Source organism: Rana temporaria, chromosome 1 (assembly GCF_905171775.1).
Source record: "Rana temporaria chromosome 1, aRanTem1.1, whole genome shotgun sequence".
Taxonomy (NCBI): domain Eukaryota; kingdom Metazoa; phylum Chordata; class Amphibia; order Anura; family Ranidae; genus Rana; species Rana temporaria.
Window position 1 is genome coordinate 353,679,570 of NC_053489.1, and position 27,193 is coordinate 353,706,762.

At 46.0% G+C, this 27,193-nt stretch overlaps 1 protein-coding gene across 1 annotated transcript in view; it reads left to right on the forward strand.

Moving 5' to 3' along the window:
* Positions 1-25,899, forward strand: part of NWD1 (NACHT and WD repeat domain containing 1) — a 106,833-nt gene extending 80,934 nt beyond the window's left edge. Inside the window, exons 19-21 of the mRNA XM_040321131.1 lie at positions 8,884-9,431; positions 11,329-11,434; positions 25,439-25,899. Coding sequence (XP_040177065.1) covers positions 8,884-9,431; positions 11,329-11,434; positions 25,439-25,737 — 953 coding nt within the window. The 3' untranslated portion in view covers positions 25,738-25,899. The remainder of the gene's footprint in view (positions 1-8,883; positions 9,432-11,328; positions 11,435-25,438) is intronic.
* Positions 25,900-27,193: the final 1,294 nt, after the last annotated feature.

The following is a 27,193-nucleotide window of genomic DNA, read 5'->3' on the forward strand; positions in this document are numbered from 1 at the left end:
AATGGAAGCAAGTATGTTAAGTTCTGGAAACCAACATGGGACTGGTACAATTGATCCTCAACGAGCTACGTACCAGGCAGCACACCCTAATTACTTGTGCTCTGAGCTCTCTCCCCCCCGGCCCCCCCACTTCCAATCCGATGCCGCTCGCCTCGGCTCCTCACCTGCGCAGGGCCACGGTCGGTCGGTGCACTGCTGGTCTGCTGGCGCTGCGAGTGTCCCCGGAGTCCGGACCGGTGGTCGTGGAGCGGACCCTCCCCGGCGGCCTGGGGAGATGTCGGCTGAGGTGACGGTGAGGAGGTGAGCCAGACTCACTCCCTCCCGACCCGTCACACGACACTGCTGCGGGCGGGAGACTTCAGGCGCGTGCATGCGCTAGCGCCAGTCACGATGTCGAAGACACATGACCTGGAGCTGGCCTGTGACCTAATCACAGGCCAGCTCCATCCCGCCGTGACAGTGACGTGTCACAGACATGATGCCCCTCAGTCAGAGTCTGCTCGGACTCCCCCCCCCCTTCCCCCCGCGCGCGCTCAATGTAATTTCGGTAACGCCGCCCAAGTAATGGGAACAGCGTTGCCGAGAGGGAAAGAGTAATCTGGTAGATTACTCGTTTCCCTCAGGAGGCCCATCGTTACGTAACAGCGTTTATTTAAACGCCATTACTTACAACACTATATATAGGGTATACAAAATAATCCTTACTAAATTTCAAATGTTTACAAATATTTTGTATACTTTTCAATTTATAGTATATTTCAAAATATACATCAAACACATACTATATTGATACTCTTTGTGAGTAATAATAAAAAAAAATGTGCATATAAGATGAAAATGAACAAGTATGGATATGCTTTAAAATACAGTGCCTTGAAATAGAATTCATACCCCTTGAAATTTTCCACATTTTATAATTTTACAACCACAAATGTAAATGTATTTTATTGTGTTTTGAAAAGACTGAAACTCTCCACTTCTTTCTTTCCTCTATTGTTATAAGGCTCATCCAGAAGTACAGTGTCTTGAAAAAGTATTCATACCCCTTGAAATTTTCCATATTTTGTCATGTTACAACCAAAAACATAAATGCATTTTATTGGGATTTTATGTGATAGACCAACACAAAGTGACACATAATTGTGAAGTGGAAGAAAAATGTGCTGTGCATTTATATTCAGCCTTCCTAAGTCAATACAATACTTTGTAGTACCACCTTTCACTGAGATTACAGCTGCAAGTCTTTTTGGGGATGTCTCTACCAGCTTTGCTTATCTACAGAATTACATTTTTGCCCATTCTTCTTTGCAAAATTGCTCAAGCTCTGTCAGATTGGATGTAGAGCGTCTGTGAACAGCAATTTTCAAGTCTTAAAACAGATTCTCAATTGGATTTAGGTCTGGACTTTCAGTGGGCCATTCAAACACATGAATATGCTATTATCTAATCCAGGGATCGCCAAACTATGGCATTCCAGCTGTTGAAGAACTATACATCACATGAGGCATTGTAACACTCTGACATTCACAGACATGATGTGAATTGTAGTTCCTGAACAACTGAAGGGCCATTGTTTGGAGACCCCTGATCTAAACCATTTCATTGTAGCTCTGGCTGTATGTTTAGGGCAATTTTCCTGCTGGAAGGTGAACCTCTGCCCCAGTCTCAAGTCTTTTGCAGACTCTAAAGCCCTGTACACACGATCATCAGATGAAGCTAACTGATGGTCTGCTGTGCCTACACACCATCAGTTAAAAAACCGATCTAGTCCAACGGGGTGACATAAAACACAACGACGTGCAGATAAAAATGAAGTTCAATGCTTCCAAGCATGCGTCCACTTGATTCTGAGCATGCACGGGTTTTTAACCAATGCTTTTGCGTACTAACCATCGGTTTTGACCGATCAGTTAGGCGTCCATCGGTTGAATTTTAAAGAAAGTTCAACATTTTTGGACCGAAGGATAACTGACCGATGGGGCCCACACACGGTCGGTTTGGACCGATGAACCGGTCCTTCAGTCCGTTTTCATCAGTTTAGACTGATCGTGTGTACACGGCCTAACAGGTTTTCTTCCAAGATTTCTCTGTATTTGGCTCCATCCATCTTCCCATCAACTCTGACCAGCTTCCCTGTCCCTGCTGAAGTAAAGCCAGGGCCGGCGCTAGCGCAAGGCAAGTTTGGCGCTTGCCTTACGGCGCCGGCGCTACCCAAAGGAACAGGGCGGAATAATCAGTCCCGGCCGAGAGCGCCGTGCGGGGTGCAGTTCACCCAGGCGCCACAGAGGTGGCGCTCAAGCGCCAGAGTGCGCCTCTCCCTCCTCCTCTCCATCCTCCTCTCCTTGTCTGAGGCCGCGCTCCTCCCCACCGCCGCGGTGTTTCCTAGTCCTCCCTCCTGTGATCCATCCACGATCTTCATCTTCTCCACCCCGGCGGCGCAGCTTCACACTGTCCTCTCCAGCTGCCGCCCGGGTGGGGTTTGGGGGGGGCTCTGTACTAATTGTGGGGGGGCTCTGTACTAATTGTGGGGGAGAGTGGCTTGTGGGGGGGCTCTGTACTAATTGTGGGGGATGGCTTGTGGGGGGGTTCTGTACTAATTGTGGGGGGAGTGGCTTGTGAGGGTCTCTGTACTAATTGTGGGGGGAGTGGCTTGTGGGGGGGCTCTGTACTAATTGTGGGGGATGGCTTGTGGGGGGGCTCTGTACTAATTGTGGGGGATGGCTTGGGGGGGGCTCTGTATTAATTGTGGGGGGGCTCTGTACTAATTGTGGGGGATGGCTTGGGGGGGCTCTGTACTAATTGTGGGGGATGTCTTGTGGGGGGGGCTCTGTACTAATTGTGGGGGGGCTTTGTACTAATTGTGGGGGATGGCTTGTGGGGGGGTTCTGTACTAATTGTAGGGGGGCTCTGTACTAATTGTAGGGGGGCTCTGTACTAATTGTGGGGGGGTGGCTTGTGGGGGGGCTCTGTACTAATTGTGGGGGGGTGGCTTGTGGGCGGGCTCTGTACTAATTGTGGGGAATGGCTTGTGGTGAGGGGTCTGTAAAAATGGAGGGGGTGGTTTGTCCGGGGGTCTGTACTAATGGATGGGGGGGTCTCTACTAATGGGGGGGTGGTGTATGGGGGGGTCTGTACTAATTGAAGTGGGAGGTTTGTCCTGAGGGGGGGTCTTTACTAATGGAGGGGGGGTGGTTTGTCCTGGGGAGCAGCAGTGTGTGTGGGCTAAAGCTGCGGGTGGCATCTGAAGGACGAGTCCATGCCGCGCTCACCACACAGGCCGGACACACACCCCCCGCAGAGCCGCCGCTGCGACTTGCAAGGCTTCAGAAACAGGTAAGGGGGCCCTTTTTTAAAGTTTCCTGTTTAAAAAAAAAACACCAAATGCCTTCAATAATATATTAAACAGCCTGTATAATGTATCATTGCTGGGATTGGTAGTCCTCTGTAACTGCTGGTATTATGCATTGTGTATTATATAATGTATCATTGCTGGGATTAGTAGTCCTCTGTAACTGCTGGTATTCTGCATTGCGTTTTATATAATGTACTATTGCTGGGATTTGTTGTTCCTCTATAGCTGGTGGTATTCTCCATTGCGCTGTATAATGTATTATTGCTGGGGTTTGTAGTTCCTCTATAACTGGTCAGTGGTAATCTGCATTGCACAGTATAATCATTATACAACGCAATGCAGAATACCAGCAGTTACAGAGGAACAACAAATCCCAGCAATAGTACATTATACAACGCAATGCAGAATAACGCCATCTATGCTATCTTTCTCTGTAAAAGATAAATAAGTTAAACGATCACTTTAAGCATCATAGCCATTAAAGGTTAATGGAGCACAGATATAATGTATGGCGTGTGCGCGCATCCCCACAACATGATGCTGCCACCACCATGTTTCACGATGGTGTGTTCAGGGTGATGTGTAGGTGAGTTAGCTTTCTGCCACACATAGAATTTTGCTTTTAGTCCACAAAGTTCAATTTTGGTCTCATCTGACCAGAGTCCCTTCTTCTACATGTTTGCTCTGTCCCCCACATGGCTTCTCACAAACTGCAAACAGGACTTCTTATGGCTCTTTTTCAACAATGGCTTTCTTCTTGCCACTCTTCCATAAAGGCCAGATTTGTGGAGTGCACGACTAATAGTTGACCTATGGACAGATTCTCCCACCTGAGCTGTGGATCTCTGCAGCTCCCTCTGAGTAAGGATGAGCTCCGGCGTGTTCGCATTGAACACGTGCGGAGCCCGCCAGGAAGTCGGCACCCGCGCTGCGCTAATCACAGCCAGGCAGACATTTCCCGATCTCTGCAGCCGAGAATCGGGAAATGTCTGCCTGGCTGTGATTAGCGCAGCGCGGGTGCCGACTTCCTGGCGGGCTCCGCACGTGTTCAATGCGAACACGCCGGAGCTCATCCTTACCTCTGAGTTACCATGGTCTTCTTTGCTGCTTCTCTGATTAATGCTCTCCTTGTCTGGCCTGTCAGTTTAGGTGGACGTCCATGTCTTGGTAGGTTTGCAGTTGTGCCATACCCTTTTCATTTTCAAATGATGGATTGAACAGTGCCTTGTGAGATGTTCAAAGCTTGGGATATTTTTTTAATAACCTAACCCTGCTTTAAACTTCTCCACAACTTTATCCCTAACCTGTCTGGTGTGTTTGTTGGCCTTCATGATGCTGTTTACTAACTAAGGTTCTCCAACAAACCTCTGAGGGTTTCACAAAACAGTCGTATTTATACTGAGATTAAATTACACACAGGTGGACTCTATTCACTAATTTGGTGACTTCAATACGTTCCATTAGAATTTAGTTAGGGGTATCAGAGTAAAGGGGGTGGAATACAAATGCAAGCCATACTTTTCACATATTTATTTGTAAAAAGAATTGAAAATCATTTATCACTTTCCTTCCACTTCACAATTATGTGCCACTTTGTGTTGGTCTATCACATAACATTCCAATAAAAGACATTTAAATTTTTGGTTGTAACATGACTAAATGTGGAGAATTTCAAGGGGTATGAATACTTTTTCAAGGCACTGTAGCTGGTCCCAATGAGCACTGGGATAAATGTCCTACTATGATGGATTCCTGTTTTGTATATCTGAATGTTACGTCCATGTCACCCAGCATGATTGATACTGGGCGATTAATGACTGAAAACTATTAGCCAGATTCACGTACATCAACTTAACTTTGTGCGGGCGTAGCGTATGTCATTTATGTTACACCGCCGCAAGTTAGAGAGGCAAGTACAGTATTCACAAAGCACTTGCTCCGTAAGTTGCGTCGGCGTAGGGTAAATGTGCTGGCGTAAGCGCGCCTAATTCAAATTGTGAAGAGGTGGGCATGTTTTATGTAAATAAAGCATGACCCCACGTAAATGACATTTTTAACGAACGGCGCATGCGCCGTCCGTGGACGTAACCCAGTGCGCATGCTCCAAATTACGTCGCAAAGACTCAACGCTTTCGACGTGTACGTAAATTACAGCCAGCCCCATTCACGGACGACTTACGCAAACGACGTAAAAATTTTAAAATTCGACGCGGTTCCGACGTCCATACTTAACATTGGCTGCACCATCTTTTTGGTGGTTTATCTTTACGCCTGAAAACGCCTTACGTAAACGGCGTATCTTTACTGCGACGGGCAAGCGTACGTTTGTGAGTAGACGTATCTCGCCGATTTACGCATTCTAGGCGTAAATCAGCGTACACGCCCCTAGCGGCCAGTGTAAATAGACAGCTAAGATACGACGGCGCAGGCGGTCGTATCTTAGCAACATTTAAGCGTATCTCAATTTGAGAATACGCTTAAATATAGGACGGCGCCGATTCGGAGTTACGGCGGCGTATCTACTGAAACGCCGGCGTAACTCTACCTGAATCTGGCTATCTATGTGTATTATGCCTTCTGGGCCTACTAGAAATGTTTTACATTGCTCATCAGAGCAAACGTTTCTGTCTGTTTTAAAAATAAACAAAACACAAACCCCCACTGACTTCTGTAGCAGCAGTCACTCTGGAGCAGTGCAGCCTCAAAGTTTGGAGCAGATGTTTCATTATTTCAGAAAATGTACTATGAGCAAACCATGCTCTGCTTCAGTTATGCTTGTCTCTCTTGTCTCCCGGCTGCAGAAGTTTCTTCAATTGTGAGCCTTGGTACATGTAATTTTTAAATATTCCAAAACAAGAAAGGGAGAGGCACCCACCATAAAAGCCAACTTCTCCTTCTCCCCCGCTGCCTTCTGAGAGACACACAGGTCCCAGAAGACAGCAGGGACCATTCAAAAAGTGCAAGGCGACTCGCGCATGCGCAGTAGGAAACAGGCTGTGAAGCCGTAATGCTTCCCTTAGTAATGATGCTGGTGTCTGCATCCGGAGCCAAGGCCAGGTCGGCTCCGGGTTCCGACATTGCGGGGTCCCAGGACAGATAAGTGTCCTCATATTAAAAATCAGCAGCTGCTGACTTTGAATTTTTTTTACCCAGGCGGAACTCTGCTTCAACCTGTTGGGGCGGACAGTACGTAAATATGCAGCCTCTCGGCGGGTGGCCCTTGGCCCAGAGCGGTTGCATATTTGCCTACCACATTGTAAACACAGCTGTGCCGAGAGCGTGCACCCTACGCACTCAAAGGCAAGTAAACGCCAACTAATGGAAAGCTCCTGATCGCTGCTTGCAACCAGGAGCTTTCCGATCATGTGACCACTGTGACAGCCAATCACAGTGGTCACATGATCATAAACCCTGCCCCGCTCTGGCATTTGAAACCCTTAAATGGGGCCAGGAGGTGCCAGTGCCAAGGGGGTTAAAGGATAAGTTAAACTTTCATAACATGTTACACACATATTCAAGGTGTAGCATGTAGTGAATTCACCTGCCCCCCGCACCCCCAATCCCCACTGTTACAGCAGAACGGGCCACAATTCCACCCACCAGGTCACATCACTCATTCAGTCCTTTGTGAATGGAAAACCAGGTCTGGCAGCCTTTGCAGGTGTAGTTTTTAATGAAGCGCTGTGGTAGTTCATTGAGTCTTCCTGTCAGAATGTATGGGCTTCCTCATACGAGGCATGAGCAAGCTGATACACTGACAGATCTGCAGGGGACCTGCATGGCATCAGCGATCTTCTGATCATGGGTGCAATGCTTTACAGCATGGGTGCTCAATGTGTAACCCTCAAGCTTTGGGGAACTACAAGTCCCATCATGCCTCTGCCTTTGGGTGTCATGCTGGTGACTGGCTTGCAATGCTTCATGGGACTCATAGTTATGCAGCAGCAGGAGGGCCACAGGTTGAGCACTTATGCTTTGCAGGTTCCTGCAACAAAAATAATAAATGCACATTTTTTTTTACCTGCAAAAAAATATGCCTCTATTTTTTCTTATTTAAAAAGTGAACTTATCCTTTAACCACTTACCGACCGCGGCACACACATATATGTCGACACAATGGCACGGGCAGGCAAATGGGAGTACCTGTACGTCCCTTTAAATTTGTCCCCCAGCGGGCATGCGCCCGCCACGTGCCTTCGTGAGTGTGCTTGCGGGTCCCGGGAACTCGATTCTGGGTCCCGGGCGGCCCACGATTGTGGTCGGCAAAGGCAGAACAGGGGTATAACTTTGTAAACAAGGCATTTCCCTGTTCAGCCAAATTACATGTTACTGATCTACTGTTCCCCGTGATCAGAAAGAGTGATCAATGACATGTCACTGGTAGCTCCTCCCCCTAACAGTTAGAATCACTCCCTAGGACACAATTAACCCCTTCAGCGCCACCTAGTGGTTAACCCCTTCACTGCCAGTGTAACCCCTTCACTGCCAGTTTTACAGTAATTCTTGCATTTTTATAGCACTGATCACTGTAAAAATTACAATGGTCCCAAAAATGTGTCAAATGTGTCCGCCATAAAGTTGCAGTCCCGATAAAAATCACAGATCGCCGTCATTACTAGAAAAAAAAATAATAATAATAAAAATGCCATAAAACTATCCCCTATTTTGTAGATGCTTTAACTTTTGCGCAAACCAATCAATATACACTTATTGCGATTTTAAAATATGTAGAATACATATCGGCCTAAACTGAGAAAAAAATTAGCTTTTTTTAAAATAAAATTTGGGATATTTATTATAGCAAAAAGTACAAAATATTGCTTATTTTTTTCAAAATTGTCGCTCTTTTTTTGTTTATAGCGCAAAAAATAAAAACCGCAGAGGTGATCAAATACCACCAAATGAAAGCTCTATTTGTGGGAAAAGAAGAACGTCAATTTTGTTTGGAAGCCACGTCGCGTGCAATTGTCAGTTAAAGCGATGCAAAAAGTGGCCTGGTCTTTGGGCAGCCAAAGGACTTCAGTGCATTTTGCACTACGCCAGCCTTTCTCAATCAGGGTTATGCCAGAGGTTGACAGGGGTTCCTTGAACAATGATTCATTTTTACCCCTCATATAACATATAAGTAACCAACACAAATTATCTTTTTAGCTATCTGTAAGGAGGGAGGATTCTTCCAAAGAACCAAAAATGTAGGATGATCAAAATGCTAATGTACAATGAACTGTAGATAAAGTAATTGTCCACAGGAGTTCTATGAGACAGGAAAGTTAAAGCAAGGGTTCCTTTGTTTTAAACAAGTTGGGAAAGGCTGCTCTAAACTTTGAGGATGGATTGTTCCACAGTGTCTATAGCTACAGAGGTCAGAGGCTCCTAAATACTTTAATGTCAATTGGGTGGCCACCTGTTCACTTTAAGCAATTTCTGCTGGTGCTATAATATTTACCAATATTTACAGTTTAAACAAAAGTAAATATGCAAGATTTTACAATTGTCACAAGGTGAGGTCATATAATTATATGCTTTTTCAGGTCTTATGACAGATATCCTTGAGGCCTCTTCTGAAGTAACATGCCTGGAAGTTGCCAACATCAAGAGGATTTTGTTCTGCGGTTTGACGTCTGGCACTTTACTGGCTTTTCCATTAGACCAAAGGCAGGATGTGGCATGTATTCCACCACCTTATCATAATTTGGCTGTGATTTGTCTGTCATTAAGCAAACAAGAAAACTGTCTGGCTATAGCACACCGCAATCTGATTCTCCTCTATCAAGTTACAAAGGGGAATCCTCTTCCAATTCTTGATGGCCCAGTACACTCCATACATCCAGAAGTCCCAAGTGCTGTGAGCAATATAGCCATATTTGAAGATCAAAGGGTTATCTATGGTACAGAGAGAGGAGACATGTGTCTTTTTAGCCCAGAAAAGAATGAAAAGTGTTTAGATTCTCATGTAAGCAAAGTCACTTGCTTAGAAACAAGCTCAAAGGAAATGTATGCATTAAGTGGCTGTGAGGACTCAGTTCAGCGTCTCTGGAACATGGAAACTGGTTGCTGGGAACATGAAATGTGTTACAAGGTACCTTATGCTCACCAAGACAGTTTATGAATGCATAGGTTTATATGTAAACTACTATATCGTATACTGATGCTGCGTACACACAATCATTTTTCGGCATGAAAAAAAACGTTGTTTTTCAAAAATGTCATTTAAAATGATCGTGTGTGGGCTTCACATCATTTTTCAGGTTCTGAAAAATGTAAAAAAAAAAATCGAACATACTGCATTTTTTAACGTTGTTTTAAACTATGTCGTTTTTCGGGTTGTAAAAAATCATCGTGTGTGGGCTAAAACTATGTAAAAAACCTGCGCATGCTCAGAAGCAAGTTATGAGACGGGAGCGCTCGTTCTGGTAAAACTACCGTTTATAATGGAGTAAGCACATTCATCAAGCTGTAACAGACAAAAAAGCGCGAATCGTCTTTTACTAACACGGAATCAGCTAAAGCAGCCCAAAGGCGAATGGAACTTCCCCTTTATAGTGCCGTCGTACGTGTTGTACGTCACCGTGCTTTGCTAGATACATTTTTTTAAACGATCCTGTGTAGGCAACATCGTTTTAATGATGAAGTTGGGATAAACGTTGTTTTTGAGACATGCTGAAAAACAACGTTTCTTTTCATGCTGAAAAATGATCGTGTGTACGCGACATTAGAATGCTTGTATACCTCACAGCTCTCCATAGAATTTAACCACTTAAGGACCAGAAGGATTTGTCCCCTTAATGAGCAGGCCATTTTTTGCGATATGGCAATGCGTCGCGTTAACTGACAATTGCATGGTTGTGCGACATTGTACCCAAACAAAATTTATGTCCCTTTTTCCCCAAAAATAGAGCTTTATTTTGATGGTATTCGATCACCTCTGCGTTTTTTTATTAAAAGCGACAATTTTGAAATAAATTCTATATTTTTTACTTTTTGCTATAATAAATATCCCCCCCCCCCAAAAATTGTTTTTTATCAGTTTAGGCCAATATGTATTCTTCTACATATTTTTGTTAAAGGAAATCGCAGTACGCGTATATTGATTGGTTACGAAAAAGTTATAGCGTCTACAAAATAGGGAATAGATTTATGGCATTTTTATTATTTTATTTTACTAGTAATGGCATCGATCTGTGATTTTTAGCGGGACTGCGACATTGTGACAAACAGACCGGACACTTTTTTGGGACCATTGACATTTATACAGCGATCAGTGCTATACAAATGCACTGATTACTGTGTAAATGTTACTAGCAGGGAAGGGATTAACACTAGGGGGCGATCAAATGGTTAAGTAAGTTTCCTAGGTGTGTATCTAACTGTGGGGGGATGGGACTGACTAGAGGAGGAGACAGGTCGCTGTTCCTAATTACTAGGAACAGTAGATCTGTTTCTCCTCTCCTGTCAGAATGGGGATTTGTGTGCCCGCGATCGGGGGTGGCCTGTGGACATCACGGCCGCCGGCCACGCGCATTGGGTCCCCCAGCCGTTTCCTCAGTGTGTTTCTAACTGTGTGGGGGATGGGCTCACTGCATGGACACTCTGATCAGTGTTCCTGATTAGCAGGAACACTAGATCACAGTGTCCATGCCTGACAGCACGGCGGTCTGCTTGTGTACATGAGCTGTCTGTCTCTGTCTCTGCGGGGAGCGATCATGGGTGGCCAGTGGACATCGCATCCACCGGGCCAGCTGACTGGCTCCCGCTGTGGTGAATTAGTGCATGATCACGGTTCCGGCAGTATGCGCACGCCCCCAAGTGGCCATTGACAAAATCACGTACAAGTATGTGCATTTTGCACATTAGAGTTGCCATGCTGCAGTATACGTACGGCAGGCGGTCGGGAAGTGGTTAAAGAAACAGAGAAAAAGCAAGAAAGTAAAAAAAAAAAAAAAATAATTTAAATGCCACTCTCATTTTACCTCCAGGGCTTTTTCTTTCAAGGAGTTGATTGTGCCTGCTTCTCACCAGATGATTGCTATATTTATACTGGATCTAAGGACAGAGCCATCAAAGTATGGGATGTGTCCACTGGTAAGTATCCATTCAGTTATTTTCATACACATTCAGGGCTTGTTTAGATTTGCTTCAACTTTTCTTTTTTTTTTTTTAAGATATTTTTATTGAATTTTGTACACAAAACATCAAAACAAAACCAAACACAAAAAAAGAAAATCCATGACAGTACATACAGTCAAAACAGACAGTTCGCTCTTACATCAGTCTATACCGGGCGTCACTAAATGGCGGACCGCGGTCCGGTTCCGGCCCCAGTGGCCATTCTACCCGGACCGCAGCCTCGCCTGTGTGTCTCTGTGGCCGGCTCGCCCGCCTGCCGATGCCGCTATATACACAGCATGGCAGGCGCAGCAGGTCTGTGCCGTCTCTGCACTCCCCCCTCCCCACACTGCCTGTCTGCCTTATTCACACAAACATGAATCACGACCGCGCTGGACAATGGGCGGGACTTTTTAAGTTAGAAAGTGGGTGATTGGTTGCTAGGCAGTGGGTTGGTCCCAGCAACAAATCACTCGCTTTTAATGGGAAAGGTCCCGCCCATTGTCCAGAGAGGCCACGCTCCATGTCCTGTGTGAATAAGGTAGGTTTTCTGTGGGGAGGGGGAGTGTTGTGCTGTGCAGGACAGGACAGGACAGGACAGGGGTTTGCTATTGAGAGGATTGTGATGGGGGGAAGTCAGTCTGCGATGGGGGGGGGTCTGTTATTGTAGGGAGGGGGTTGTTCAGTCTGTGATGGGGGGGTCTGTGAATTTGGGGGGTCCGTCTGATTGGTGGGTCAGTCTGTGATAGGGGGTCTGATTTGGGGGGGGGGGTCAGTCTGTGATAGGGAGATCTGTGAAATAACATCAGTGCATCCATGTAAATCGTAAATCAGAATATAAAGTGACATACATCAAAGTGTAAAGGTATACCCCCTCCTACACCACCCTCTATCAGCAGAACTTCCCCCCCCCCTTTTCCGCAACATTAGGACCCTTATACAACAATGGAGAAAGCATCACATCTCCCTATTGGGGAGAATAGCAGCAGTAAAGATGGCGATTCTCCCAAAAATACTCTACCTGTTTCAAACCCTGCCCATCCCAGTGCCCTACGCCCATTTGAGAAAACTCCAAACTGACTTGCTCCAGTTTACCTGGAACTATAAGCGTCATAGAATCCCCCGGTCGGTGTTGCTGGCGGCGAGGTCGGAAGGGGGTCTGGCTTACCCAGATCTAGTTAAGTACTACCAAGCGGCCCAGTTGAAGGCAGTAGCCTCCTGGTTCACGTTACGCTCCTACAATAAATGGACACAAATAGAGAAGCTGTGGCTAGCCCCGGTACATCCAAATAACTTATTATGGAATGCGAAGGGGGAGGTTGATCCCGGCCGCATGTTAGGTCCTATGACCCAGCTCAGACACACGTGGCGTAAATTGATACGCCAACACAAGCTAGCCTGAAAATGTTCTGAATAAAACTGTTATTGATAAAAAAAAAGTGTAAAGGTATAGTCAACACCCTGTGGGACTGCGTACAGAAGGCATTACGGTAAAAGGGGACATTATTACCAGTTCCCTCCCTCATGGCTGTATAGGTGATAGGGTCAGAGGGCTAGCCAGCCACCTGTCCCAGATCTTATGGAATGACTTGTTCCTCTTTCAGATCTCAAAGGTGAGCTTATAGAGCGGGAGGGCGTCATTAACCAGTTTCAACCACAATCCCCTTGTCGGAGTCGCCGTACCCTTCCAGGTCAGCAAGATAGACTTCTTAGCATAGAAGTATAGGATACGAAGTAATCGTTTGACCTGGGAGGGAACAGCGAGGTCACCAAATACCCCTAACAGGCAATTCTTGGGGTCTAATATATTGAGGAGCCCCAAAGCAGAAGAGAGGAAGGATCTTATACTTCTCCAGAAGTCCCGCACAACGGGGCAACTCCAAAAGCAATGGATGAAATCAGCCGCGTGACCACATCCTCGAAAACACTCAGCCGAGGGTAATATGCCCATTCTGTGCATCTTAGCCGGGGGTTACGTGAGATTGGTGGAAAATTTTAAGTTGGATCACCCTGTCCCTGGAGGATATAACAGAAGCCTTAAAAGTGTCACAGAACTCGGACCAGTCATCCTCCGTCATGGAGATGTCTAGGGATTCCCATTTTCGTTGCGATGCCTGAAATCTAGGGTTAGAGTTCACAGCCAGAGCTAAATAATAGGTAGAGATGAGTTTTGTTCGGTCCGAGGAACGCAAAAGTTTTTCTAAGTCAGGAGTCACAAGCGGAATGTCTAGGGAGCCAAACTGAGCCTGTGCAGCATGTCTAAGCTGATAGTAAAAAAACAAATAAGTGGGTGGCAGGTCGAAGTCTTTTCTCATCTGGGCGAAGGATTTAAAGCCCTGCGGGGCATATAGGTGGCACAGGTATTTGACCCCCCTGGATATCTACCTCTGAGGGTCAGGCAAAGTATTAATTTCCGGAAGTGACGGATTGAACCATAGTGGATTATTTGGGGATGTCGTCCATGAACCGGGGCATGTTTGAGAGTCACTGTTTTAAACAAGGATAGAAAGGTATGCAGCACAGTCAGTTCCGGTCCAGGCGGAGTGCATCCACGATAGACAATGTTGTGCAATGTCTCGAACGACGTGACCATAGCCCCCTCAGTAGTGGTGCATGCATTATTTGAATCAGGGTGCAACCAATCATGAATATTAACCAATTGAGATGCTTGATAGTAAAGGTAAAAATCAGGGAAAGCTAATCCTGCTAGGTGTGACGGAAGTCGAAGCGTCTCCAGTGCTACTCTAGGGGCCTTACCGTTCCGGAGGAACGCTATACAAATCGAATTGATGCTTTTAAAAAAGGATTTAGGAATTTTGCATGGGGCGTTAGCTAGGACATATAGTAGTTTGGGTAGGTATATCATCTTTAAGACGTTGGCACGCCCCATCAGATCTAGGGGCAAGTCCCTCCACTGTTTAGTCTGGGTCTGCAACTGAAGCAGTACAGGGCCCAGGTTATTGGCAATATACAGGGATAATGGCAATTGAACCACAACACCCAAATATCTAAACGAGGTGGCCACCTGCAACTTAGAGTCTGAATGAATTTGTAGAGTAGGTGACCGATCTATGGGGTAAATGATGGACTTCTCCCAATTCACTCGGAATCCCGAGAAGTCCCCAAAGTCAGACACCATTTCTAACACGTTAGCAAGTGAGTCCTGGGCGTCTGCCAAGTACACCAACGTATCGTCAGCATAGAGTGAGATCCGCTCCTCTATAGCATTAATGGGCATATCCCCTAAGAAGTGGGGAATTGCGTATCCGTATAGCGAGGGGCTCCATGGCCAGGGCAAATAGAAGGGGTGACAGCGGACAGCCCTGCCTGGTCCCCCTAGTAATTTGGAAGGCGTCTGTAACCTGTGAATTAATGCGAATACGGGCAATCGGCATGGTATAGAGGAGTCGAATCCAGGCAACCAGGCGAGGGCCGAAACCATACATCTGCAAGACCCGGAACAGGTATGGCCATTCCACACTGTCAAAGGCCTTATAGGTGTCTAGGGACACTACAATCCGGGTCGATGGACAGTCGTGTGCAAACGTCAAGTTATGGAACAGTCTACGAATGTTCATTCTGGTCGACCTACCTGGGATAAAACCACCCTGATCACTTCCCACCAGGTGAGCAATCACCTTGTTCAGACGGTTTGCAAGGGCCTTAGCCAGAATTTTGGTATCCACATTTATAAGGGATATCGGACGGTAAGAGTCACATTTCAACGGATCTTTCCTGGGTTTGAGAAGCAAAACAATCAGCGCCTCTCTCATCGAGGGGGGAAGTACCCCCTCTTTCAACGCCTCATTATATGTCTTAAGTAAAAGAGGGCCAAGAAGGTGTTGGAATTTCTTGTACCATTCTACTGGGAATCCGTCTAAACCTGGAGACTTATGCGCCGGCATCTGTGAGATTGCAAGTGAAAGTTCCTCCACAGACAGCGTTTCATCCAACTCCTCCCGAACCCGGTCCGTCAGTCTAGGTAGTGGTATGTGGTCAAAATAATCGTCAAACTGCGTGTCTGAGTAGTTGGCTCTGGAGGTGTAAAGGTCACGATAAAAAGAAAGGCATCTGTTATATCCTGAGGGACATCGCTAATCTGATTGCCTGAGATCGATATCCTAGGAATAGAAACAGGGGCACTCTCAGCCCTGGTGATATACGCGAGTAGGCGACCCGCTTTGTTATCATGCTCAAATGTCTTCTGTGTGACATAGAGCATACGTTTTTTAGTGAGATCTAATAACCGAAGTTCATAGTCCCTGGGACTACGGAGCCAAGAAGCAAATGTATCCGCAGTGGGCCGCTTAGAGTACTCAGCCTCTGACAGTACCAAAGCCTGTTCAAGTTCTTCAGTGCGCTGTTGATTGTTTTTACGCAATATGCCCGTAATGGACATAAATGATCCTCTCAGCACTGCCTTGGAAGCCTCCCAGGCATTGCTGAGTCCAGTTGTACCCTGATTGAGACTCCAGTAGTCAGCCATACTTTTTTGGCACTCTGCCTGTACAATCTCATCCTCAAGCCAATAAGAGTTCAATCTCCAGACCCGAGGGCCTGTTTTTGGCAGAAGAAGGAGACCGACCAGCAAGGGGGCGTGGCCCGAGATTCCTCTGGGCAAATATGTGACCGAATGAACCAGTGGGAGCACATCCGCCGGGGCAAATGCCATATCTATGCGAGACATAGTGTGGAAAGAATCCAAATGACAGGAGAATTGTCTACCTTCCGGATGTTTTTACACTCAGAGTCTCAGCCGTGAGGGCCTTCGCCACCAAGATCGAGACCCCTCGCGAAAAACTGGAGTAAGTGGCATGATATTCAGTGGCCAACCAGGGACGTTTAAGGAATTTCAGCTTAGGGCCCATAAGGTGAGTCTCTTGGAGACAAATAATATGAGGCTTGTGTTTTTTCAAATAGGAAAAAATCAGGGACCGCTTATGAGGTGAGTTTAACCCTCTAACATTCCATGAAAGAATTTTAACCGTGTCTGCCATGAGTGAATACAGTTAGTACAATGCAAGAGTAAGTAACCAATGCAGTACTCCACCTATAATGAATCCCACGATGTAGTCGATAGCAGTGATGCATTAATAATAAAAAGCAAGTGATCATAGGAGCAAACTAACCAACCGAACTCCACAGTGGGCGATCATTCTCTGCACAAGGAACCCGTGAGAAGACCACCCAAACCACCACCCCGTCCCACCCCCCACCTTGCTCTACTAACCCCAACACAGTGAGCATTGGATCCCAAAACAAAGTTCCACCCCCTTTAGCAACAGTTATGAAAGGGAGCAGAAAGCCCTGTGGCCACGCCACCTACTGGTACTGGGGAAAGTGGTAGTTCCATATGGGCTCACAGATGTATTGGAAACGTCCATGGTGCAGGATCAAAAAGAAACTGGGATTATAAAAGGCACAACAGTGATCAGTGCAAGTGGCACCATAGCGACAGTACCTTACAGGCAGTGCAACAGGTATTGCTGTCCAGGGTCACATCGAAGTCGCCAATAGCGTAGTAGTGGCTCCTGCTGGAGAATTTCAAAGAACAAATTAAAGTTAACACAGAGGAGAGCCATTCAAGCCCGGGAGTGAGGGGATAACTAATATTCAGACATCCCAACGTAAAGGATAATTAAAAGGCAAAAACCCCCTCCCCCCAGTCCCCCTGAATGAACAGGACCCATCTCCCAAAGGACCCGGTATCCCGGGGGGGCATGTAGGAAAAAGGGAAAGGGTCGCTATGAAACTCCGGAACCGTTGCTTGCTGGATCAGTTGAGACGGTGTCTGGGACGTTTCCCAAATCTTGCATCCAGCCAAGCCATAGCATCTTTAGGACAAGAGCAAAAGTGAGCTTTCCCTTCATAGATGATTCTTAACTTAGCTGGGAACAACATTGCATAAGGAAGGCCTTCATTGCGGAGACGGTCTTTCACTGCAGCAAAAGATATACGCTGGCGTTGTATTTCAGCCGAGAAATCAGGGTAGATGGAGATGTTGTTACCGTTGAACTTGAGGGGACCTTTTTCTCTTGCTAGGCGTAGAATAGCAACCTTATCCTGGAAATTCAAAAATTTTGCAATGCGAGATCTCGGGGGGGCACCAGGTTGCGGAGCACGTGGCAGGGTACGATGCGCTCGCTCAATTTCAAAGGTTTTGGAGAATTCCTCCACTCCACTGCACACTAGATGTGACATTTGCATCAGACACTCACAGAATATATACACATGAACTGGAAGGGACTGCTGATAAAGTCTTTCCAGTTGCTTGTTGGTTTCCCAGTACATCCTTGGATATCTCATACCTGCAACACCTCCAAACCAAAGTAAAACTAACTCTGAATAAAAGTCTCTCAAAAGCTGTAGGTGCTGATATTGGGTGTTGTCATAGATTTCTATAGAGGCTTTGGAGACACTTTTAATTACCAAGAAAGTTACATGGGGTATAATTTTTGAAGTAAAGGAAAGCAAAGAAAACGAAACACGCGAACAGGACTGTAAGCTTACCATTTAATTTAGCGACGGGTGCTTTGATCCTTTAAAAAGCATGTCAAATGCCACAATTTGAAGCAAGTGTAAATAAGCCCTTAATCAGTTCTGAATATATTCATCTACTCAGAATGCTTAAAGAAATCTATAGTGTTTTTGTACATATTTGGATATGGATATTTTGTATTCTTATGTCCAGGCAGCTGCTTTCTCCTTGCATCCTTCTATAAAAAAATATATATTTAAAGAGCTCAATAGCTCAAGCTAAAGTTCACACACAGAAGTAAATGAGCCAGAGCACTGACTCACCTCCTCTCCCCACTTTATATGGCTTCGGCAGAGAGGTTTCCATTCCTTATTTAGTCCCTGCTATGCACTTTGCAAATGGAGTTGCTCCAGAGTTTAGTAAATTGGGTATTCTTTGTAAAGTGACGCTATACCTCATCTCATGCAAGAAAAAAAAAAAAAGTACCAGTTACACTTACCGGTAACGGTGTTTCTGGGAAGTCTTACAGGACGGCACAATGAGAGATGACTGGCTCCACCTGACAGGAAACACAATCAAATGAGAGGTTAAAAACCCCGCCCCTCCCCGTGCTCCTCAGTTTGTCACAAAGTATAGACCCACACCAGTGCATGGGCGTGTAAGATATCACGAAAACTCTAAGGCCTCGTGCAGACGAGGGGATATCCGATGGAAACGGTCCACCGGACCGTTTCCATCTGACATTTCTCCTCCGGATTTCGATCCGATGGCTGTACACACCATCGAATCATTCCGATGCATGCGAGGGATGGGGATCGGACGGACTTATCCGGTGAGTCTGTACAGACGACCGGATAAGTCCGACGGACAGGATTCCAGCGGATAGATTTTGTAGCATGCTACGAAATTTTTATCCGCTGGAAATCCGCCGGCTGGATTTTTATCCGCTGGAAAATGTCTGCTCGGGCCTACACACGACCGGATATATCCGCTGGGACTGATCCGCGGATAAATCCCAGCGGATAGATCCGGTCGTGTGTACGGGGCCTTATACAAACCAATAATCATACCAAGAGGGTGGGAAGCAGGGATGGACTGACCATTGGGACTACAGGGAGTTTCCCGGTGGGCCGATGGCTTAGTGGGCCGGCTTCAGTGACAGCGGGCCGCCGCCCCCCTCCGCTCCTCTGTCTCTCCCTCCCTGCAGCACTCACCTCCTCTCCCTCCCCGCAGTGCTCACCTGGGGGGGAACAGAGAAGCAGGGGGAGCACCAGAGGAGCAGGGGGATGACAAAGGAGCAAGGGGGGGACCAGAAGGAGCACGGGGGAGGGGACAGACAGCTGACTCAACAGCTATGGCCTGGGAGTTTCTCACTTCTGCCTAATCTTGTCCCATGGGGGGGGCACCAAACTGATTCTTTGCCCGGGTGAAATAATGTCTAGCTTCCCCACTGGTACTGCCTATAAGAGTACCAGTACCAGCCGTTTTACTCTAATAAAGTAGAACGGCTAGTGAAGGGGGAGAGGGGGCTTGGGTGACTGGGGGGGGGGCGGGAGTTGTCCGGCTGCCATAGGAGAGACCTATCAAAGTGGGCCAGTCTGGTACTGGTACTTTCTCAAGTCGTCTTCCAGGACGGCACAATGAGAGAGTAGCAAGTAGCTTCAGCCCTACCTTAGGGCGGGACCACTGCTTGCAGGACCTTCCTACCGAATGCCAAGTCCTGAGGTGACAGCAGCTCCACTCTATAATGCCTTAAGAATGTATTCTGGCTTGACCAAGTCACAGCGTTGCAAATCTGCTCAACCGAAGCTCCGGCCCTTTCTGCCCAGGAGGTTGCTAGGGACCGCGTAGAGTGTGCTTTAACTCTTGGGGCTTTTTTACCAGCCTGTTCATAGGCTAGAGAAATTGTCTTCCTGATCCATCTAGAAATAGATGCTCTGGATGCCTGATGGCCTTTTTTCTGCCCAGAAAAATTTATTAATAGATGGCTGGATTTCCTAAATTCGCTTACCCTATCCAAATAAGATAATAGACACCATCTGACATCCAGACAATTATTTTATTCTGGGGATTTGAACAAAAAGATGGGAGAACTATCTCTTGTGTCCTGTGGAACTTAGATACCACTTTGGAAAGGTACAGGGGATCCCTCTCCCACCTGGAGAGAAAATGGGAAAGCCTTCCCCCAACTCTCCTGTCACTTAGTCTTTATCGTTGGATTTTTGGTTGAAAAAGAGGATATTCCCTTTTTGTTTGTCCTTTCCAACTCCCCAACGTCCATTACCGGCAGGCTTTTTCTCTGAAAAGCGGTTTCTACCCTGGGGGTCTCGAAAAAACATACTTTTATCCCGTTTAGGTTTGGTGGGGAATTTTTTACCCTTTTCAGTAGACCTAGTCAGGGCCTGATCGAGCCCTGTGCTGAAAAGGAGGGAGCCCACGAATGGGAGACCACAAAGGAGGGTCTTGGACGCATTGTCGCCGTCCCACATCTTGACCCACACTGCTCTTCTAGCAGCGTTCACGAGGGCTCCCGTCTTTGCGGTGGTTCGCACGGTCTCCACCGCAGCGTCGGCTAGATAAGCCACTGCGCTACCTATGACCTGTAGTGAGTCTAGTATCTCCTTGGACTTAGAAACACGGGAAACATGGTCCATCAGCCTGGAAATCCAAGCATCCGCATTTCTAGCTATGCATGCTGAGGTCAACGCGGGGCTCATTGCTGCTGCATTGGCCTCCCAAGCCCCACGCAAGGTAGTCTCTGTACACCGATCCATCAGAGCCTTTAGGTTACCTGTATCCTCAAAAGAGAGGTTGGATTGTTTGGACACCTGTGCCAAGGAGGTGTCCAATCTAGGTATCTTAAAGAATTTATTCTCATTCTCCTCCTTAAAGGGGCACCGACGCTTCCAAGTTTTATACCTTAGAAACTTTCTCTCAGGTTCCCTCCATTCCCTAAGGATGATATCTTTGAGTGACTGGTGTACCGGAATGGCTCTGAATTGGAGCCTCACTAAGCCTTGGTACATTCTTTCCTGTGCGGACACTTGTTCCACTGGCTGCTGAATCTCCTCAGAGGCGTAAACCGCGCTGAGGAGGGCCTCCATATCGTCAGCTAAAAAATGTGTTTTCCTGCCCTGGAATCTTCATCCTCTTCCTCTGCCTGACTATCGACCAGACCCTCTTAAGAAGGGCCCTGGTCAGGGGCCTCCGAGTCATCTGAATCTTGCAATAAGAGGGATCTCAGAGATTCTTGGCGAACTCTACCCAATCTGGAAGAGGAGGAACCCTCCTGAGATGAGGAGCCCCCCCCCGAGGTGTGTGACTCAGGTTCCTTAGTCTTAAGGGAGGTCTGAAACTCCTTGAGAGTGGCAAGCATCTGGGTCTGGACAGAGAGGAAGTCCCTCATAACCTGAGAAGTCTCCTTTCCCGCTAACTTTTGGATGCATCTAAAGCAGAAGGGTTTGGAGTAATCTGCCGGCTGGATTTTTATCCGCTGGAAAATGTCTGCTCGGGCCTACACACGACCGGATCTATCCGCTGGGACTGATCCGCGGATAAATCCCAGCGGATAGATCCGGTCGTGTGTACGGGGCCTTATACAAACCAATAATCATACCAAGAGGGTGGGAAGCAGGGATGGACTGACCATTGGGACTACAGGGAGTTTCCCGGTGGGCCGATGGCTTAGTGGGCCGGCTTCAGTGACAGCGGGCCGCCGCCCCCCTCCGCTCCTCTGTCTCTCCCTCCCTGCAGCACTCACCTCCTCTCCCTCCCCGCAGTGCTCACCTGGGGGGGAACAGAGAAGCAGGGGGAGCCTCCGAGTCATCTGAATCTTGCAATAAGAGGGATCTCAGAGATTCTTGGCGAACTCTACCCAATCTGGAAGAGGAGGAACCCTCCTGAGATGAGGAGCCCCCCCCCGAGGTGTGTGACTCAGGTTCCTTAGTCTTAAGGGAGGTCTGAAACTCCTTGAGAGTGGCAAGCATCTGGGTCTGGACAGAGAGGAAGTCCCTCATAACCTGAGAAGTCTCCTTTCCCGCTAACTTTTGGATGCATCTAAAGCAGAAGGGTTTGGAGTAATCTGAGGGTAATTTTCCATTACAATAATCGCATCTCTTGGAGTGGGCAGGGCTTTTAGAAGGACGGCTAGCTCCCCCCTGGGCAGTGATGTCTTCTCCTGCAACACAAGAACACACAGGTATGCTTCACATGCCAAAAGTACCCTGTGTGGTAACAAGGGGAAGAGTCGGGGTACCCTTCCCCATCATAAACCCCTGCTGAATGGGAGGACTCACCCCAGTGGTCTCCTCTGCAGCTGTGGCCGTGGAAGGCCGGTCCTCATGCTCCATCGCTGGACCGATCAGGCGCCTCTCTCCCTGGCTGCTCTGCTGGAGTGTCCCAGGCACTTGCGTCTGCCGAGACCATTGCTTCTCTGTGGGAGAAAACGCTGCTGGCCGTCGCCATCTTGCCGGAGCCGGAACCGGAAGTAACACAGAGTCGCATTACGTCATCTCCCGGCGCTAGAGGGAGAATCACACAGACGTTGGGAAGATGGTGCCGCACTCCCCCTGACAGAAGGGCAGTAAAAAGCCCCGTAAACCGCGCGAGCGGCAAGGCAGACAGCCCTTGGCTTCAAAGAAGCACCGCAAGAGCGCCCATCCCGCCACTGTACTGGACATCCAGCAGGTAGGGGGAGAAGAGAGGAGAAACCAGCCTTTTGGAGTTCTAGGGTCACCTAACCTAGGGTCCTCAAATTCTCAGGGGGGTTCTTCTGACGTCCCCCCTGAGTGTACATAGGGACACCCCTCAGGAAGGACCACCTTGTCCTGCTGAGCCCAGAGGCTTCCACAGCTTACGGCTCTGCTCCCAGTGGGAGACCTCCAGCCCCAGGCCTTCAGGTCTAAGGGATCAAAAAAACAAACGGTTTTGCTGTGGGGAAACACAATCAAAGGAGGTGCACGGGGAGGGGCGGGGTTTTTAACCTCTCGTTTGATCGTGTTGCCTGTCAGGTGGAGCCATTCATTTCTCATTGTGCCGTCCTGGAAGACGACTTGAGAAAACAGCATTTTTGGTTGTACATGATTGGATGGTGGAAATCAGCAGAGCTTCCCCACATTTACTAAGCTTTGGAGCAACTGCACTTGCAAAGTGCACAGTCTATTTGCCTTGTAAATCAACCCCTCAGTGTTCTTGGAATCGCAATGATTCACCACGTATTACGCTGTTTATTTGTAAAACAACGTATATTGTGTATTGTAAAAAAAAAAAAGCAAAAACAGAAATAAAAAACATTTGTTTTAAAAAAAACTAAGCCCAACTTTCATTTTTAGTTAGCCAAATACTTTCCAGGAGCATCAAAACAAAGGGGGAGATTTAATAAAACTGGTGCACACAGAATCTGTGCAGCTGTGCATAATAACAAATAAGCTTCTAGGTCTAAGCTTCAAGGTTCTAGCTCCAGTTCACGGTGTGGCTTTGAAATCGGGATACTTCAGTGGAAGTCACAGATAAGTGCAATTTGCACCTCCAGATTCATTGCGACTTTGTTTAAAAGAAGTCTATGTGAGTGGCAATGAAATTGGAAATCATAAGTATTGCAGGAATCTTTTTCAAAGTTTCTGCGACAGGAGTCATGGCAATTTGAATGGCTCCATTGCCGACAATGAGGTGTAACTTGTCATGTGATTTGTGACTGTCAAATCGCATGAAAAAAAAATCACACCAGTGTAAACAGGAGCTTATTTTCAATGCTTAATTGAACAAGCTGTAAATTGAAGCTTATGGTTACTATGCACAGTAGCACCAGATTTGGATTACACCAGTTTTAGTAAGACCTCACCCCCCCCCCCCCAAATGTGTACAAAGTCTTATAGCTTGTTTTCTAAAAAGTAGCCACAGCCTTGGTAGAAAAATGGTCTGCCATTTATATTTTGTTCCATCATTTTGAAATTGCTATCAATACAGTTTATTATTCTTAGGTTGAGACTGCGGCTGCCCGATTCCCTCCTTCCCTCCAGAACTCCTATGGGTTCTTTCCCCATTTCTCATCAAAAGTCTGACTATGCTCGCCCCTTCCTCCTACCTGCTCCATTCATAGAAGCCATATTTTAGCTTATTTGGATGAAGCAGGATCTATTATGGAAGGGGGCGGACCTGTTAATCATTCCTAACACTCCATTGACAAATTGCTTTCTATTCATAAAAACTGTAGTGCGACTTCTATGATATGGGTGAAGAAGGCTGGCGTAGTTGAGCTCTTTTGATGAGAGCCTGTGACTCATGATTTCACGAAAGACTACTGTACAACATGACAAATGATTTGGTATTTACAATTTCAATTGTGTATTTAGCGGTTTACACTTAAGAAAGGAATTGCATTTACAGCAAACCACATTTCACCAACATATTAACCACTTAAGCCCCAGACCATATTGCTGCCTAAAGACCCAAGGTGTTTTTACAGTTTGGGACTGCGTCGCTTTAACAGACAATTGCGCGGTCGTGCGACGTGGCTCCCAAACAAAATTGGCGTCCTTTTTTCCCCACAAATAGAGATTTCTTTTGGTGGTATTTGATCACCTCGGCGGTTTTTATTTTTTGCGCTATAAACAAAAATAGAGCGACAATTTTGAAAAAAATGCAATATTTTTTACTTTTTGCTATAATAAATATCCCCCAAAAACATATATAACATTTTTTTTTCCTCAGTTTAGGGCGATACATATTCTTGTACCTATTTTTGGTAAAAAAAAAACGCAATAAGCGTTTATCGATTGGTTTGCGCAAAATTTATAGCGTTTACAAAATAGGGGATAGTTTTATTGCATTTTTATAAAAAAAAATTTTTTTACTACTAATGGCGGCGATCAGCGATTTTTTTCGTGACTGCGTCATTATGGCGGACACTTCGGACAATTTTGACACATTTTTGGGACCATTGTCATTTTCACAACAAAAAATGCATTTAAATTGCATTCTTTATTGTGAAAATGACAGTTGCAGTTTGGGAGTTAACCACAGGTGGCGCTGTAGGATTTGGTGTACACTGTGTGTGTGTTTACAACTGTAGGGGGGTGTGGCTGTAGGAATGACGTCATCGATCGAGTCTCCCTACATAAGGGATCACTCGATCGCTGCAGCGCCATAGTGAAGCACGGGGAAGCCGTGTTTACACACGGCTCTCCCCGTACTTCAGCTCCGGGGAGCGAACGCGACGGAGCGGCTAAAACAAATAGCCACGCCGTCGTCCCGGATCGCTCCCCGAGGGGACCCGACCGCCGCAAGTCGTGGGGGGGGGGTCCCGATCGGACCCCCGACCCACGTCTAGGCAGGGACGTACAGGTACGCCAATGTGTCTGTACGTGCCATTCTGCCGACGTATATGTACATGCGGCGGTCAGGAAGGGGTTAAATTGATTTTCTGTTCAAATTGTAATGTATATATGACTAGGCATCTAGTACATAATGTTAATGCTTCTTTCTTGTCATGTACCATTACACAGGTGCCCTGCTTGCAGTACAATATGTATATGCAACTGTCACCCGAATTGTCTCTACTCCTAGTGGATTTATAGGAACCACGCGTCTGGGCTACGTGATTCGAGAGAAGTTTCAGTGCCCGGAAACCATCAGCCCTCAGTACGACCCACTTCAAAACATCAAAGCCACATGTACTGTCAATTCTAGAAAGTCTAAAGGTGCCAACAACAAAACTGTCAAATTGGAAGCAAAAAGTTTAAGGAAATGGTGGCGATGCAAAGAACAAGCAAGCAAAAATTCACAAATCTGCATCATTGTTTAAATGAAAGAACAGTCATATATCTAGTTTGCCATTTTTACGTTTTTCCTGAAATATTTATGAAAACAGTTTTTGGCACTTTATTTGAAAAACTGAGCAAAATATGTTATACAAATGTGTAATTTGCCAAATATTTACTTGTAATAACAAAGTACTTTTTAAATACTTTGCTTTTTTCAATGACTACATTTTTTACTTTTTATTTTTGCCTCTAATCCCATTCCTTTCTATATCCTCCCCTATATATTTACTTTTATAAATATGCAAGAGTACTGCATGTGCTAAGCCATTCCCTTTCTCATTTGGCAAAGGGGGGGGGCATGATGTCAGCAAGAGCAGTTTGGCCACAACCACTGTTTGCCGCAGCGAGCTGCATTACCACTCTTCTTGAGGCACCCAAAGGTGTCCCAGATCTTTTATAATCCTATTGTGTATACTACAAAAAACATGTGGCCTGTGCCGCTAAAGTGTTCGGGTTTGACTTGAAGAAAAGGTGGCAACCCTAGGTGACTCCCCCTAATGGTTGCCGAGACAATATTAAAAACTGACAAGCATTCTAATCCTTCTCCACTCAAAAACAAAACAAAAAAAAATCTTGCCTTTAGTTATCCTTGAATAAATAATATTTCACTACAACATTATTTAATATGTGCACTCATTAGCAAATGGCTTTATTGGGCTTGCAGAATCTTTTCTATAAAAACAAAAAAGTGAAAAATGTATGAATCCATGGACTAAATCAATAAAATAACAGAAATACAATGACAAAAAAAATTATTAATAAATTAGTGCCATCATATGTATAGGAGTATGATTACAAAGTTTTAGTTCTGGCGCTTTCCACAGTCATAAAGTCATACTACCACAGTGACACTCAGTGACCAATATGAGTCACTGCAATTTACAAAACTTCAGTATACCTCCTAAAGTGATTTTGCCATAAAAAATATTAAGGGGGCTGCCATTGCTGACTTCTTAAGAATGTTAGTTCCCTGGCTATAATGCTTTGTGAGTATCTCACCTGGAATAAATATATACAAAATTTGGGCACTTTACTCACATTCTTTTACAATATGCTTGTTTTGGGAATGTTACTCAAAAGTACTGAAGCTAGACACAACCAGACAATTAACATTTTCAAAAGAGGGACGGCAACTGTAGTCCCCATGCATTTTTCACGACAGAGTACTAACATTATTAAACAGTGACTCCACTTATGTTGACAAAAAAAAAAAATCTCCTCTTTGTAAACAGTGTGCATTACAAGGATTTTAACAAACTTTGGTCTAGATTTCTACCTGTTTCTGCTCTGAAGAATAGGCTGTATGTTATATCATTGTGCATGTGAATCTGAATGGGATTGACTTTTTCATTATTAATCAACTGATGCACTTGCAGTGTTCCAATGAACAAAGTTGCAGTGCCTGAATACCTTTAGAAGTAATTAACCCTTTGGGGG